Genomic DNA, 17625 nt, shown 5'->3' on the forward strand with positions numbered 1-17625 from the left:
CTCAGGTGGGACCTCTGCAGACAAGATATCCTGATTTTTAATCACCACACGTGTGTGTGGGACCAGCCTGTTTCCCATGTCTGCTCGTCCTACGAGTCTCGAAATGGCTTCTTTATATCCTCAGTTATAGTAATTCTGGTCAGTAGTCTTCAGGTGGTTCTCAACGGTGATTGTTCTGTACTTTAGTTGTACATTTGATGTGGTCACGGAAGGGGGCAAGCACAGAGTTTAGCTACCCTGCCATTTTGACTGCCTGTTTTACTTTATACTTTACCTAAGATAAATAACTTGAATATTTACTAGGTGCTCAGTACATGAAGTAAATTGTATTCATTTTATCTGTGTTAATCTAAGCAGTGATTGCACTTTTGTTTTTTCACAAACTATACTGTCTTATAACTATTTTTTAACCTAGTAGTATATCTCAGGTAACTTTCATGTCAATATATCATTATTTAGCAGACACTGAGTACTATACTATATTTAAGCCTATTGACAAACGTATCAGTTGTTTATAGTTTATTATATTTTTAACAATGTTCTAGCAAACATTAAGTTTTTGTTAGAACATAGTTTATATTTTCTGGAACAAGAATCCCATGTCTTCATCATATGTGACCAGCTTGGAAAAGTGACACTCCTAGTACAGAAGGCATCCTTTGACAACTGTTAATTTATAGGTCTCCAAATTTTGACAGCACGGCTAAAGCTTTTTTTCAAAAGCCTGGATTAAGATGTTATATTAAACAGCCTGGATTATGATTTTTGAAAAACCTCTCATTTAAGAAGAGGATGGCAGAATGAGGATTAGATTGTATAAATTATGTGGAAATAAGGAAAGCTCAGTTTACAACACTTGATTATTTTCTTCGAAAAGAACTTTTGTGTTTTTATTCATGGACCTGTTGAATGAAATGTAAACTTTAAAACAACATAAAACTAAAAATATTTTAATCTCTTTGTGCTTTTCTAACACAAACTTTAAAAAATTAATCAAACTAGTAATTTGGTATTAATTTGGCAGAGAATGAGAGATTTTGAGTGATTGACTTTTAAGACTTGACAAAAAAATTATTAATGTTTTTGCAAATGTTTTTGGAGTTCATCAGATACTAATAAGCATGTTTAGTGGTTTACGAAGTAATATTTTTTTTTCCCCTTCCTTAAATGTTTAGTTAATTCCATGTACCATGAAACTTCCAGAAAGACAGCCTGAGTTTTTCTTTTACTATTCTTTACTGGGAAATGATGTTACAAATGAACCCTTCAATGATTTGATCAACCCAAACTTTGAGCCAGAGAGAGCGTCTGTTCGAATACGTAGCAGTGTAGAAATTCTTCGTGTTTACCTGGCCCTTCAGCCTAAACTACAGGTAAGTCATGCAGAAAATTTGTTTTTATTAGAGATTATTTTTTTAAGCATTAGAGAAGTACCTGAACTATCTTATTTCAGTGCTGGAGGTCTTCTTTCTATCACATCTTTTAATTTTTTTAGAAATTATCCTGAGTTGTAAAGTCATAGCATAACAGTTACTTCAGAATTTTAAGAGGTATACCTCCTTAACCCAGTTAATGTGAAAAGAGGTATGTCAGTTATCAGTCCTTTATAATAAAAAGAAAAGTTGTACCTGGACCCTAAATCCATGGACACAAGGAAGGTTTCATTATTGTTAGTGGGGATAGTAGCTATAGGAACACAGATCACATTTCAGATTTCAGAATTTATATTCCTTATTGCTATTACAAGCAAAGAGAGAACACAATTTTCAAAAAGAAAACACAATTTTCTAAAACCTGCCATTGAATTGAGTATTTTTTACAAACTAATTTTAATTTAGACTGTTTAAAAGTGAACCTTACCTAGTGAGAATCACTATTCTATTTTGTATTACAATTGCTTTAAATGAGCCTGAAACAGGGTAGTGAAATATACCATTAGGTAGTCATTTGTTTATAGTGAAGTGGTCAGTCTTGCATTTTGTGTGGGAGGTGACAAGAGGAATTAAAGAAATTTTAGTAGAACTAAATTTTAGAGGCGGTTTCGCTAAATGCAAGATATTTAGAAAGCTGAAGACTATATGAAATGATGAAGTATGTAGGAAAAAAACACATTGAATTTTATTCTGTATATAATATAGCAATTATTATCAAAGGTATTGACTTATTAGTTTGATTCTCATGGACATTTAAGTCATAAACATTCCTTCTTTACAGCCCATTAAAATCATCACACCTAATAACATTAAGTCTAAGTTACAAGTCATTGCTGATATTAGAACTAAAACTATTATCATGTAGTGATTGCTTATTGTTCATATGAATGCTAAGTTTGCCAAGGCTTCAATATAGTAAGGGAAAATGAGGTATATAACTTATACCTGGAATAACCTTTTTGTTGTTACAAAAGGTGGTAATGTTGAAGTTTTGATTAGCTATCAGTGATTAACAGTGCTTTCCATCCCAGAGATATTCTCCTTCACCTTTTACTATTGAACACCATTTTATAAAGTATGAGAAGCAAATGAACAAAAGAGAAAGAAATACGGTGTTTTATGGATGAATAAAAAAATTATATTAGGTTTTTAATTTCCAAATATGGCTGGATCCATTAACTTGCTTTTTAGAACTGTTTAAATTAATATTGAAATTGAAATCGAAAAAAAATGTTTGAGGTATTTTTCTGTGTAAATTCATGTATTCATGACACAATTTGCATATATATATGTAAATAAAATAGCATAGTAAAGTATTACAGTAACCATAGGTCACCAAAGAGACAGAAAAAAATAAAAGGGTGATCACATGTGTAAACAGTACTAAAAGAAAAAAATGAAAGAATATATTATTGAGTTCTTGGTAAACTTTGTGCCTAATCAAGTTTTAACAATCGTGTATGAGACTCGATTACTAAGTCACTGCTGGTCAGTAAGATAACCTGCATTATACTTGCCTTCTGCGGATCGTTTGATAACTTTTTGTTAAGTTTATATGTTTACAAGAAGGGAGAAAACGTAGAGCCCTGTTTTAATTTTTCCCTTTCATATTAGATCCATCTCTGCTGTGGAGACCAGTCACTTGGAAGTACAGAAATACCCTTAACTGGATTACTGAAAAAGGGCAGTGCAGAAATCAGCCAGCGCCCAGTCACAGTTGAGGGTGCTTTTGTCCTTGACCCTCCAAACCGAGCCAAACAAAAGCTTGCCCCTATTCCTGTGGAGCTAGCCCCAACTGTGGGAGTTTCTGTGGCTCTGCAGAGAGAAGGCGTGGACACCCAGGCAAGTAGTGACCCTCCTTCCCCGACTGCAGCTTCTACACTGTGGCTCATGATTACTCACACAAATTGAACTTTGGAAGAGTCACCTACCATAAAAGTACTCATTACTCTTAATTATGGCCTATGTTATATGCTATCTCTTCTCTGAAAAGACCTTCCTGAAAAGCTCTGTGGCTTCCACCACTGTGGGTTATAAATGACTGTATCCAGTCTTTTGGTACAGACTTCTCATGTAGTGGAAACCATTCCCCCGCCCTCAACTCGTAGTCACTGACTATGGCGGAAAAGGAGCTCCAGTAAAGAAAAGACCTCGTTTTAGACCTAGTTTCTGGGAACCTGAATTATTGTGTGTTTTTTGGGGGGGTTGACTCGCTCTGAGCTAAGATAAGGTTCTTGGTTCATTAAGTGCTTTATAGTCCTCATACTCTCTTTAGGCAACAGAGATGGGAATTGATTTGAATGTCAGTGGGTTTTGATTTTATATATCCCCAATCACCTTAGCATCCTATTCTTTTAAAGAACTGATCTTTATATAGCTTATGAATTAAAGATAAAAAAACCTGAAGTGAGAGTTTAAAAAATATATATGCATATATTTTTAAAGGATAGTATAGCAAAGGAGAAAAAGAAAATCACACTAGATGCCTGGTTTGTTTTGTTTTTTAAAGGAATATAGGCATCCATGATACTGCCTTGGTAGAAATAACCATTCCCAGGGACACTTATACCTGACTCCTTTTATCCTGTATCCCTTCTTACTCATTAGGATGCATTTTGGTAGTTAGCTCTGGATATATTTCCTTCCTGTTCATCTTCCTTTTTCTGGTCCTAGATGCTATAAGACAATTTGCAAATTATCAAGAAAAATAGACTAGGAATATCCAAACTGGGAAAGGAAGCTTATATTTTTTAATAAAAAATGTCAAGTTTTTTGAGTAATTATGATGGAAAGTTCTTTGCAAATTATGCTTTATTTAAAAATTGTTTTTAGTCTTTAATTCAATTAAAGACCCAGAATGAACATGTGCCACAGCATTCAAAGAAGAGAGTTTTAACCCCCATAAAGGAAAAACTTACTGAGCCAAAGTCGCCCAGCGAGTCCCCTCTTCCGCCTCACAACCAGTCTCCTCCAACAAAAGATGATGCCACAGAAAGTGAAGTGGAAAGCTTACAGTATGATAAGGACACAAAACCAAATCCAAAGGGTAAGATGTTGTCTTTACAGATCTTTTAGGTATAGATTTTGCAGTCACCTAATAAATGACTATTAGATTCTTTATGGGTTCCAAGTGAAAATTGTGAGTTTAAGAGCCAATATGTGTGGCGATGGTAAAAAAAAATTCAATTTAAAGTAATTGTAATCTATTTAACTTCGTTATAAAACTTGCTAAAAGATAAGAACGTTTTTCTTTTACTTTTGTATGAGAAATAGTCTATCCAAAAGAAATTAAAGATTATAGTTCTTTCAAATAGAGTTTTAACTAGGTAATTCTCAAATATCTTCAATACATTGGAATTTTAGAGGAAAGAGCTACAAACTACCTCTTATAAGTAAACTCATAATAATCATTTTTGATCCTAAAGTTAAGAGAGAATCTGAAAATGCATATTTATCTGCCTTTATGAAATTTTTCCATCCATTGCATAAGGATCTATAGTTCTATTTGGTGTAAGTAGAGTAGTTGTGCATTAGGAGTTAGAACTTTGGGTGTATTACTTGGGTCACTCACTAAAACATCTCTGGTCTATACAGCTCTGGACTAGACAGCTCTGTCTTTTCAAGTGTTAGCTTTTTGTTAGAACATATGTGCCAAAAATAACCAAAACTACTTTTGAAAAAGTGATGTGATTATATTTGCATTAAGTCTTAAATAGAACCCTTTGAATGCTAGGTTCAGTTCAGCCGCCTCTTGGAAGTAAGTTAGTGCCTGCCGGGCTGCTGTCATACATAACTGCATTGGTACTGTATGCTATTATTTTTGCAATACATGTTGAGAGGAAGCTCTTCTTCTTCCTCTTTCTCTTCCTCTTCCTTCTTCCTATTCCTTTTCCTTCTTCCTTCTTCCTTCTTCTTTTAAACACAAAGGGAATTAAAGCCTGCAAATTTTGGGACAAGTCACTTTAGGATGTTTATGACTCAGTTCATATGTTTATAAAATCAAATAGATTTGTTGCTTGAAAGTAAATAAGATGATATCTTGAAATTATTTGAGTAACTTAAGAGAAACTGTTTACAGCTTTTTAAAATTTTTTTTATTAATGTTCATTTTAGCTATCAATCCTGCTGTACCTGCTTCAGTGGCCCAGCCAGTGACTATCGCTAATGCTTCAGAAACAGCTTCAGGACAGAAAATTGCTGTTCCAGCAACATCACACCATTTTTGCTTTTCCATCGACTTAAGGAGTATCCATGACTTGGAAGTCAGTTTTCCAATCAACTGTGTATTAAGGTATGATTTGATTTTGTTTGAAAGTATTATTTTCTGAGGAGAAATGCCTTTCCTGTATTTGGGAAGTTGCAGAGAGAGAAATGTCATGAAAAACGTTATAGTATTTATTAAATCAGTGTACTAAAAGAGGGTAAGCCTATGTCCTAATGCTTTCAACTTAAACCAGGGTGGCATTGGTGGTATGAAAGGTAACAATCGTTAACTACCATATTTTGCATTGTATAATGCACACCCATGTTTTTTGGCCCAAACTTTTCAGGGAAAGTCATCTTTCATTTTAATTTTTTAATTCAAATTTTTGTTTGTTTACACTTAGGTATTTGTGTTTTGTATTATAAAGGAATTTTAGCATTTATTTCGTAACATATTATGGTACAAGAAATTTTATGTAACATAATTACAAAACACAAGAATAGATACAAGGTACGAGAAAGTTTACGATATTTACACATCATGGATGTTTTTGCAAGTTCCTCTTTAAGTTCAACAAAACCGATTATCGTATTCCAGGGTATTATTTTGTATATGGATATTGTTATTGATTTCTAGAGTTACACTTTTAACTCATAAGCATAAATAAAAGAATTAAAGACATTTATATAAATATGGAATTAGTATCTACCCATGTATAATGTGCATCCTTATTTTTCCCTCACAAATTTGGGCAAAAAAAGTGCATATTATACATGGCAAAATATGGTATTCCAGTATAATAATTGCAAGTATTTATAATAATTTATTAATGGTCCTATTTAAAATACAGTGACTCTTGAACTTAAAATGTGTTGTTTCTGGAAAAGGTGCCACAAGTCAAAATAATGGTAGTTTCTGATTTTTCAGTAAAAACTGTATTGTAATCAAAGGTTATATTCCTAAAACCTACATTTTATAGCTGTGAATCTAAAAACCATACTTAATGCACTCTAAGTGGAATGTGTCCACATTTTTTAATGTAAAAAATTTGGAATATATATTTCAGTCAGTTAAATGGCTTTGCACAATAGTTTGTTTTTAACAACATTACGTTTTTATAGACTTTTCTGGCTGAGATACAAATTAAATGTAATACAATAGGGTGTTTTAGTTTGGAGTATTTGGTTTCTCCTCATAAATTTCTCTGGAGCGTGCATTAGCATTTGTAATAAAGTTGTTGGTCTTTATGTGATTAAGGAAATCTTTGTGTCATCTTGGATTGCCATCCCGGGAATGTCCTCAACTGCACATTGCTTCCCGCTGTTATTTGAAACACACCTACCTTTCAGATGCATAAATCGACTCATACTTGTATCTAATTTTTCAATTCTTTGATTTCTTATGAAGTTGTTTTACAAAGTCCTCCAAGTTTTCGTGAGGACACAATCAAAGACATCTAGCACTCAGTGTGGTTGTGAATTCATAGAATGGAAGTCCTTTCATTGCAGCTTAAGTTCTGCATTTTACCTTATGTTGGAGGCTGAGAATCGTTACTAAAATGTTTTTATTTGAAAACTGAAGGCTGGAAAAGGTTTTCTCTTACAGCCGTAGCTTTTCTCAAAGGGTATGTATAACATCTCTTAAAATTGTTTTTAGAAATAGAATCAATACTTATCTGTTATCTCAGTTTTTTGTCTTTTCTCCCTCTACTCCTTTAACTGAGATCTCACTTCTGCTGATCTTAGGATACCTATAGAAGGTATTGGCCAGAAACATAGATACAGGGACGATCTAAAATTAGGTGCTGTGAAGGGGAAGCCTTATACAAGCCCCCTTGGAAAGCACTAATAGTAGTTTCTGTGTTTCCTTCTTGTAACGGCCATTTGTTTGCTCAGCAAGTGTCCACAGTGTTCCAGCAGTTTGCCTGGTATTAGGGGCACACGAGCCATATAAACAAAGAGTTCAACCTAGTGAAGAAGACAGATTCAGAAATAAGTCAATATATGAGGGAGGCTAGTAGTTCAGTTGGCAAAGAAAATGGGAACAAATATTCGAAACTGAGGAAGTAGTTTTATGGTCCACTTAACACTATATATATAATTCACTAATTATATATAGTGTTATTATATATATGAAACTAATATTGTATATCAACTATAATTAATTATAAATTAAAAATAATTAAATAATTAAATTAATTAAATTAAAAATTAAATTAAAATAATTAAATTAATTAAATTAAAAATAAAAATTTTAAAAAGGACTACTGGTTCTGTCTTTGATTCATTTTAAGTTATTAAAAACACTGGCCGTTTAACTTTTTCTGTGTGATAAATTGTATGTTATCATGCTTTGCTTTGGTATGAAATTGTAGTTTGCAATAATGTAATGGAATTTGCGAGGTAACACTTATATTTGAAAAAGTTTGTGTTTCCTTTTTAATCACTGCATCTTATAGTGAGGCGGTTGGGGGCTGAATTTCTAGAGCATGAACTCTCTGTGAGATGATCTGATTTCATTGGATGTATAAATTATATAGGAATTGAACGAATGCACAGGATTCTTCTTATAAGAAAAGCAATTTTTACCAGTGGGTTTAAATTCTGGTTTTCATAATGAATAACAAGATATAATGTGAAATTTAAGTGAGCATTATATCTTTATATTTGGCTTTAAATACAAAATAAGTTCAGTAGTAGTCAGGCATTCTTCCATTTACCCTAGTGTCATTTTTATGATGAAAGAAAGAAATAGCGTTATGTCACTCTGATTCATCTGTATGTTTGAGTTGCTTTCATCCTTGATTCTCTGTTCAAAGACAGAATACCATAACTGCATCCTTTTGGAGTTGACTGAAGGCTCTTTAGCTCATAAATGATCAGGATGTTATTGTATAAGGGAAAATAGTGTTAGAAATTAAATTCCGCAAGCATTTCTTGAATGTTTAATATAAGGAGGCCACTGCTTGTTTGTTCTTGGGAGTGCAAACATGGAAAAGATAGGACCTGAGCCTTCAAGGAACTCTTTAATGGGAGCTTGGTCTTTGTTTAGTAGAATCATTCACATTCCTAAATCTTGGTCTTACTTGGAGTGTATCAAAATGACTGCCCGCCCCTTCCTTATTTGGTGTCATTGCCTTCAAAATACCAGAATTCTCTTTCTTTTCCATTGAAATATTACCTGTAAAGCAAGTTGGGAACTAGTACCATGCAAATAATGCACTCTGTATAATTTTTGTCATTTTTTTATATCAACACTGAAAATAATTTTAAAGTTGGTGATAAGAGTAAAAATCGTAATGTATTTGTATCATTTATTTAAAACAATTCTATTTGCTCATAATATTCATATTATACTTTTTTAACAGACTATAAATTTTATCTGTAAACTCTAAGGTGTTTTTTTTTTCTGAAATTGTAGGTACTCATATCCGTTCTTTGGAAGTGCAGCTCCTATTATGACAAATCCCCCTATAGAAGTTCGGAAAAACATGGAAGTTTTTCTTCCCCAATCTTACTGTGCATTTGATTTTGCAACTATGCCTCATCAGCTGCAAGATACTTTCTTAAGGTAATGTATACACTGTGTGTATGATATTATTTTCTCAAGTCAACTCTTGACAGTTTATATCTTATGAAAAAGAGGAAAACCTATAGAAACAAATGTACTAATAATGTCTGTGACATTTGTGCTTCTGCCTTGAAGTTTTATGTGGTTTTAAAGGCTCTTTTCAGATTTTCATATCTTATTTGCCTAAGTTTAGATATTAGAAGTTTGTTAAAACAATCTATGAGTAATGAAGGAACTTTGAAAAGTAGTCTTGCCTTTTCCTGGTATAATATGTGAAGATAAATATGAACTATTTAATTTTTTATTGTTGATTCACTGAATGCACCGTATTGTTTTTTCTATTTTTCATCTATATAAAGTAGAGATGTTAATCCAACTCTCTGAAATGGATTTATGAAGAAAAATGAGATCTGTGAAATGTCATTTTTCTAAGTATCAAAATTCAAATCTGTGTATTATTTTAAAAGGAGGACTGAAGGGTAACTAAAAATTAACCATTTGTGGGAGTAATAGTGTTTGAAGGGTTTTCTTTATTGCATAGAAAGAAATGTAGAAAATGTAATAGAAATTTCTGTTTGTTACCTGTGGTAACAAAAACAACTTTGACCGCATTAAAGGAACTCAAAGATTTTAATCCAGAAAAGACTGAGTTCAGAGTTCATAGGTATGAACACCCATTTCTCTCTTCCTCAGGATTCCATTGCTGATTGAATTATGGCACAAGGATAAAATGAGTAAAGATTTACTTCTGGGAATCGCCAGAATCCAGCTTTCTAATATCTTGTCTTCAGAAAAAACTCGCTTTTTAGGTTCTAATGGTGAACAGTGTTGGCGTCAGACATACAGTGAAAGTGTGCCCATTATAGCAGCACAAGGGTAATGCATTTTGCAAAATCGGTCTTAGCTTGCTTTTTATTCTGATTAGCTCGATGCAACTTATCTTTTCATATCATCTTTTTTCTGAGCTCTTCTTTGACCTGTGGGGGCTATATTCCAGTTTGCTCTTGAGCTTTCTTGTACCCATTATATTCCTCCCAAAATGAAGAATCTGTGCTACTGTAATACTATTTATTCAGACTGTTGTATATTTCCCTTCCCTCTCTTTAGCCTGATAATTTTAAATTCAGGATCTTTTTATTTAGTATTTTTATGTTATTTTGTATTGAGAATGACTTTTTCTACTTGAAAAGTATTTTAACATATTTTTAAAATATTAAAAATATTTTCATATAAAAATGTATCTATTTTTGCCTCATATCAAAAGTCTGAGAATGTTAGAAATGTTTGGCATGTTTAAAAACAATTGCCACAGTGAAAAGCTGGAGTTCACATATTTCAGACAAAACATATTTGTTGAATGATCTTTTTAAATTTACAATAGAAATTTAAATTCAGTTTGACATTATATATGACATGCCTTTATTTTTAGAGCATAGAGAAAGAAGGAAGCCAGACTCAGTAATAGGCCGAGATGTAAAAGTTGCATTGAACTATCTTCCCTTACTCTTGCCCATCTATAGCCACTTCTGGAGAGGGAAGGATTTAGTAAAATTTTTATTCACTTGGAAGATCCAGGAACAGGTGTTTTAGAGAATCAAATATTCTGGTTAACTGAAAATTATTTTTGTTTCAACTCCTGTTATTGAAAGATCTCTCTTAAAAATTAGTATTCCTTTCTGTCACCATAACTAGAATATACTGAAAATAATCATATCATTACTTGTTAAAGTTATTTTAGTACTGTTTGTTATGAATATTAACTTTGATTGCCCACCCTACTCTTTAGACAGAGAAGTCTTAAGAGATTAAGTGAAAACTTCAGATGTCGTAGTGCTTCATTTTATTTCTTCTAAAATTTGTGAGATTAGAAGAAAACGGGAAAGTTGTTAATTATGAGTTCTAATTGTGTGGGATCCATTCATTAAAGTTTGGTTTGACCAAGGGTTTATGAAATATTTAATTTAGATAAAGCCATGAATTTTTATTGCCAAGATTTTATTTTCCTCTGACATTTTGTCTTGTTTTTATTTATTTAATGATAAATGCTACATGTAATTCTGTGTTACAGAGAGGTGCTCATTATGATAAAAATAACATAATAGTTATTCTAGCTCTAGAAATTATCCTGAGACAATGCTTATATCCAGTAAAAGATTTATGTATGACTGTGTTCATCCCAGGAAAAGTGAAAAAAGAATTCAGACTAACCTATATATATTCAAGAATAGGGGAATTGTTACTTTTTTTATTTTACTACATAAATTCTTTAGTATATTTTACAGGCATAAAAAAATTACATTTCAAATGAATGTTTATGACACGAGAAAAATCTTCCTGATGTGAATAGAAAAAAGGGACAAAACCGTATGATCTCAGCATGCATGAATACATGTGTATCTACATATACATAAAACAAAGAGAGGAAGAAAATAAACTAAATTTTAGCCGTATTAACCTATGGGCAGTGAGATTTAAAATGTCTCCTTTACACTTTCAATTTCTCCAAGGAATCTACAGCTGTTATAGCTCCCTTTATAGTAAACGCAGGTATGAGCTTAACAGGGTATTTGTGATCAAATAAAATCATGTGTATGGAAGGTCTTGAGACTTATAGGAGCTGCTACAGTTTCAGCAGCGAGTGTCAAATGCAAGTCGCTGCCTACTCAATGCTATAGCATTGGGGACAGAAGAGGAAAAAATAATATAAAAGTATTTCCATGAATTTTAATGTATTTCTGATTTCATTTGTAGCTCAAATAATAGGATAATAAATCTTTCTTACACAATGACTCTAGAAGATTACGGACTAGTAAAAATGCGTGAGATTTTTGTCTCTGATTCATCTCAGGTAAATGTCACTGAATTATCAAATTACTCTCTAAAATGGATCTAATGTGTGGATGTGAGAGTATTTGTTTCAATATGCTTTTTTATTCCTATGTTAGGGTTTACCTGCTGTACAACAGAAGCCATCTTCTCTTCCCCCAGCACCTTCAGAAATCCAGACAGAGCCTCGTGAAACCTTAGAATACAAAGCAGCACTTGAGCTAGAAATGTGGAAAGAGATGCAGGAAGACATTTTTGAAAATCAGGTTACTTTGTGTTACTTTAAAACTCTATTTTTGTCTACTTGGTATAGTTTGCCTACTCCATAAGCTTTTCTCTCTCTGTTTCATGGGTACCTTACTTAATCCCTTTGAATATCAAGAATCCCTCACTCCTTAAATAAAATATATATATATGTATATAGACCAAAAAATGATTAAACTGCAAAGGATTGGCAGAAGCCTCTCAGAAGGATTCCCCTAAACTTAGTCCATGATTCTAATGCAAAATTAGGACTGAAGATTAGAGTTCAGAGGTTAAGAACTTGAAGGTTTTTTTTTTAAATTTCAGGCCCTCATTTAGCATACCCTCCTGAAACTGGAATCCACAGTCCCTAAACACGAGAGCTAGAAAACAAAACTTAGTGTCATGTGCTCTCTTGAATTATATGAGGTATTATTTGCCTTGGGCATCTTTTTTTTTTTTTTTTTTAAGAATAAAATAGAACACCTGAAAGAAACATATCAATGATCCGTTATTTTTTTAAAATGCAAACAACTGATTTGTTTATTTGAAATACTTTGAGTTTTTCCCTGACTTTATTTTTCTTCCTTTTGTAGCTAAAGCAAAAAGAACTGGCTCATATGCAAGCTCTTGCAGAGGAATGGAAGAAAAGGGATCGAGAGAGAGAATCACTAGTACAGAAAAAGGTATTAACTTGCATAGAAATTGAAGGAGGAAAGGAAAACTGATAATGATAATGTCTTGTGTATGCATTTTGAAAATTTTGTTTGGAATTTGGAGAAAAGATAAGGTAACTTTTATTATATTTTAGGTGGCTGAATATACTATTTTAGAAGGAAAACTTCAAAAAACCCTAATTGATTTAGAGAAGCGAGAGCAACAGCTTGCTATCACAGAAACAGAGGTACTGTATTTGTCTATCAGATATCTTTATTTCACAGAATCCATATATTAGATTTATACCATTCATTTCTCTTTTTCTTTATACTTGTATAAAATATATTTCATAGAAATTCTTTCACACATTATGGAGAAAACTTCTGTTCAACTGAGTAAAGCATATTTTATATGTTAGGATGTGAGGAATAGGTAGAAAAGTTTTTATTTGACATGGTTAACTATTGTTCAGCTAGCTGTGGCTGACTTCTGCAACAGCGGAGATATTTGGGTAACTTTTCCATTATGTGAAAGGAATGGATAGTTGCACTACCTAGAGAAAAGAGAAAACGTGGTGGGCTTTGGAATCCTGATTTTGTTTTCAGTAAGAAGGGAATATCCCTCTCTTGCCCATTAAACATTAGATCCCAAGAATGGATGAAAACTTATATTAGTAGTAGGCCTAGTCAGCATTTTTGTTAGGTCCTTACCTAAATTTACCCTAAATACTTCTTTTTTTTTTTTTTCATTTAGCTAGACATGTTCATTCTTTAATTTTTCCACATTTACTTTTGTTTCATTCTCTTTTTTGTTCAATCACAGATTGAGTCATGGCTCATTTCTGATCTAGTGGTGTCATTCCAAATTCCCTCCTTCTCCCTTTTCCCCCTCCCTCTTCCCTTTTTTTCTTTTTTTTCTTTTTTTTAAAATTAAATTTATTGGGGTGACAATTGTTAGTAAATTTACATAGATTTCAGGTGTACAATTCTTTATTACATCATCTATAAATCCCATTGTGTGTTCACCACCCAGAGTCAGTTCTCCTTCTATCACCATATATTTGATCCCCCTTACCCTCATCACCCACCCCCCACCCCCTTACCCTCTGGTAACCACTAAACTATCGTCTTCTTTAAATTACTGTAAAGCTTATTTCAAAATAATTAGAATTTCTTCCACATTAAATTTATATGTTCCTTCCATACCCAAATGTGTTTCTTAAAATTATCTCACCATATCACCCTAACCGTATCTTTATATACTTTCTGGGATTTCTAAATTTATTTAGATGCTTAAATTTAAATATAATGTATAGTTCCTAATACTAAGGCTCTGTTATCTTCTATATGATTAGGCAGAAAATAAGAAGTTTCTAAAAGAAAAAAAGAATCTTGGGCATATTTGCTTATGTAACAAAATGGGTTTTATTCAAGAAGGAATTTTAAGTGATTAGGGCATTTTCAGTTGAATTTATACAAGTCATATATGGATTTTTGTATATACTTTATATATTAGAATTAAATGATGATTGAAAGTTTATAATTTCAGTGTACTTAAATATTAACTCTCCTCTAATAACTGAAAAAAGTATGAAAATAAATTTGTAAATATTCTGGACATTTGATTATATATAAGGATAAAGGAATATTGAACAGTATCATGCAGCTCTTAATAGGCTAACTCTTAAAGATGCACTTGTTTTAAGCTTCAAAGAGAAAGAAAGGAACTGAAATCAGAACGTGAAAGGAACCTGCAAGAACTTCAGGACTCTGTCCGTAGGGCCAAGGAAGATTGTGTTCACCAAGTAGAACTGGAAAGGTTAAAGGTCAAGCAGCTAGAAGAGGATAAACACCGACTTCAGCAACAGGTCAGATGAACTGCCTGTCATCTCTTTACACTTAGAGTTTATTTGATTCTAGAAATAATAGATACAGTTCACTAAACTGTTATAAAAATTCACAGATAATTATTCACATTTATTGCACTGAGATTCAAATATACTTTAAGTTGGATCTTGTTTTCCTAAGTTAAAGCTGAGGACTATATTGGAATAATTTTCTTTCCCTTATAATTATTTGCATGAGATTGTATTATATTTCAGGTAACTTTAAATTTAAAATGTTTTTCTGATAAATCTCCCTGTAGCAAACATTGATGTACTTCATGTATCACTGAACTGAATTCAGTTAAGAACCTAATTCCGCTGTAGAATTGTCTGCTCCTCTCCATTTCCTTGCTTCACACTCACCTCCCAAGCCATCCCACTTTGCTTTATGTCCCCATTGCTCTAGCCAGCCGGTTGTCAAAGAAGCCACCAATGCCTCAGTCACCAAGTTCAGCAGGCATTTCTCATTTCTCATTTTACTCATACCCACACTACTGTCCTTGTTTTTGTATATTCTCTTCTCTCAGCTTCTGTAATACCACTCTTTGTTTTCCTCTCCTCTTCTGGCCGCCCTTCAGGTTCTATAACAGGCTTATTTTCCTTTAGCCAGTAAAGGTTAGACTTCCTCCAAATTCAAAACTTACTTTGTACTAAACAATCTTACCGATGCCCATGGCTTCAGAGATAATCCACCTCTGGGACTTTCACATTTATATCCCAGGCCTTTGTACGCTAGACCCATCCACCTGCTTTTTTGCCGTCTCTCCTTGGATGTCTTAAAGGAATTTCAAACCCAATATGATCCTCCTATCCATGCATGGGCTTCCTGTGAGTGTTCTTTATTTCTGTGCTTCCCGTTGCAGCCAGAGTGGTATTTTTGACATTTGGGAATCATGGCGCCCTCCTCTAAAACCTTTCAATGTTGTCTTAGTGCTCATGGGATAAAGATCAGCATCATTACCTTGCCCTACAAGCCTCGTCATAGTTTGGGCCCAGCCTACTATCTCCTCATCTGTCACTTTCACCTTTGCATGCATTCCCCCGGCCTCACCAGTCTTCCTTCAGGTCCTCAAGAATACCATGCTCGCCTCACCACAGGATCTTTGTGGCTGCTACCTTTCCTGGGCCTGGCTAGTGAACGAGACTCAGCCTTCAGTTTTTGGCTGAAGCATCACTTACCCAGAGAAATCTTTGCAGACCCCTGCTCCCCAAGTCTAAGTCAAGTTTTTGTTGTATAATTTTCATAAGAAATTATTCTCCTTTTCTTTTCCTTTGGTATGTTATGGCAGTTTCCTTTTATTTTTATGAGTGTGATAATTTGACCAGTATCAGATCGTTAGCTCCATAAAATTGTTTTGTTTTATATCTGTATGCCTAGAGCCCAGCCAGTCTTCATCATATAATTGGGGCCTATAAATATTTGCTTGGGGGGGGGGAGGACAAAGCTGTTAAAAAATAAGCTTATCTTTCCTGAAAAAATTCATTGTAGATTAGATAATATATGATGAATGCCTCCAAAGTCTTCAGTAAATTCTGGCTTGAAGAATAGTTTCCATAGCAGTTCAGGGTCAGTTAGGAGTCACATTATTTAGGTGGTTATAAATACCGTGTTTTCCCAAAAATAAGACCCAGTTAAGATCATCAGCCAGGCAGACACTCATTTAGTACGTTATGATGATGTTCCAGAAGAAGATGACATTACTGTATTTGAATAAATGTAGATTGTTGTACATGAAAAAATAAGAGATCCCCTGGAAATACACCCTAGTGCATCGTTTGGAGCAAAAATTAATATAAGACTCCGTCTTATTTTTGGGAAAACATAGTATGTATTTCATCGTTATGGAGATCTCATTTAAAATATGAAAGATAAAGTTGTAAAAGTAGGCAATTGTGACAGGATTCACCAGTAATACTTCTCTTCTTCCACTTATCAGGAAGATTCAGCCATCTTGAGAACCAAGGCTTGTAACATTTAGAATCACCAGGGGAGTTGTTGGAAAAAGCCCAGGTCTCTACCCTGTCCCAGACTGGTATAAGTAGCTTACATCTTTGTGGGAAGAACTGGTATTTTAGAAAAGTTATCCAGGCCACTCCTAAAACATAATCTAAGACCTAGGAAAAAAAACTGTGGTGAAAGCAGAAGTTTCTGAGATGCCCAAATTGCTAAGCCCATGACTGTAAACATTTCACATGTAAGGAAACAAACTTTTTAGTTCCTTACTGTGAACCAGGTTACAGGCACTATACATACAATGCTAACTAGACAGGTAGAAGGGATAGATAGAAATACTGTCACCAAAAGCTGATGAAGATAAAGTGTCTATATTCAAATACATAAAAGCAGTTACCATAACTCAAAATCAATGTAGTTATGTACCACTTAGCAAACAAAAATGAGCCCAGGATGCCTAATAGCTTACTGCTTTCCAACCTGATGGTAACCACAATAATTGTTTGTAATATTGTCTCTGAATGGTGGAAAAAAATTCCAAGTTTATTAGGTTTTGTTTAAAATAGAAAAGTGAGAGAGTTTAGAAAGGTTCCTATTCAACTTTAAAAATAAAGGTTTGGATAATCAAAGAAGTAAACTTCTGTTATGTTGGAATATTTAGGTCTGGAATACCCATTACCTAAAGATGCTAGATAAATCCTAATTAGAATTGTTTGTATTTATTGGCATAAAACAAGAATTTATTATTGATAATTTAAGTTCCATTTTTGCTGCAGATTTTCTCAGTATTTCAAATTTAGTTTGTTTATTTAATTTAGTTTATTTAAGTCTTATTTCTTAGTAAAGAGATCAT

The 17625-nt window shown here is 33.2% G+C and overlaps 1 protein-coding gene across 15 annotated transcripts in view; it reads left to right on the forward strand.

Moving 5' to 3' along the window:
* Window positions 1-17625, forward strand: part of CEP120 (centrosomal protein 120) — a 63599-nt gene that overhangs the window by 17903 nt on the left and 28071 nt on the right. For 11 of the 15 annotated variants that reach the window (XM_081054534.1, XM_081054536.1, XM_081054529.1 and 8 more), the window contains 11 exons: window positions 1176-1373; window positions 3048-3275; window positions 4266-4479; window positions 5547-5724; window positions 9058-9207; window positions 9901-10083; window positions 11959-12055; window positions 12153-12299; window positions 12873-12962; window positions 13088-13180; window positions 14639-14800. In XM_081054534.1, the coding sequence (XP_080910660.1) occupies window positions 1176-1373; window positions 3048-3275; window positions 4266-4479; window positions 5547-5724; window positions 9058-9207; window positions 9901-10083; window positions 11959-12055; window positions 12153-12299; window positions 12873-12962; window positions 13088-13180; window positions 14639-14800 (1740 nt within the window). The remainder of the gene's footprint in view (window positions 1-1175; window positions 1374-3047; window positions 3276-4265; window positions 4480-5546; window positions 5725-9057; window positions 9208-9900; window positions 10084-11958; window positions 12056-12152; window positions 12300-12872; window positions 12963-13087; window positions 13181-14638; window positions 14801-17625) is intronic. The other 4 variants (XM_081054540.1, XM_081054541.1, XM_081054531.1 and 1 more) reach the window with 1 other exon arrangement.

This window comes from Rhinolophus hipposideros (assembly GCF_964194185.1).
Source record: "Rhinolophus hipposideros genome assembly, chromosome: 7".
Taxonomy (NCBI): Eukaryota; Metazoa; Chordata; class Mammalia; order Chiroptera; family Rhinolophidae; genus Rhinolophus; species Rhinolophus hipposideros.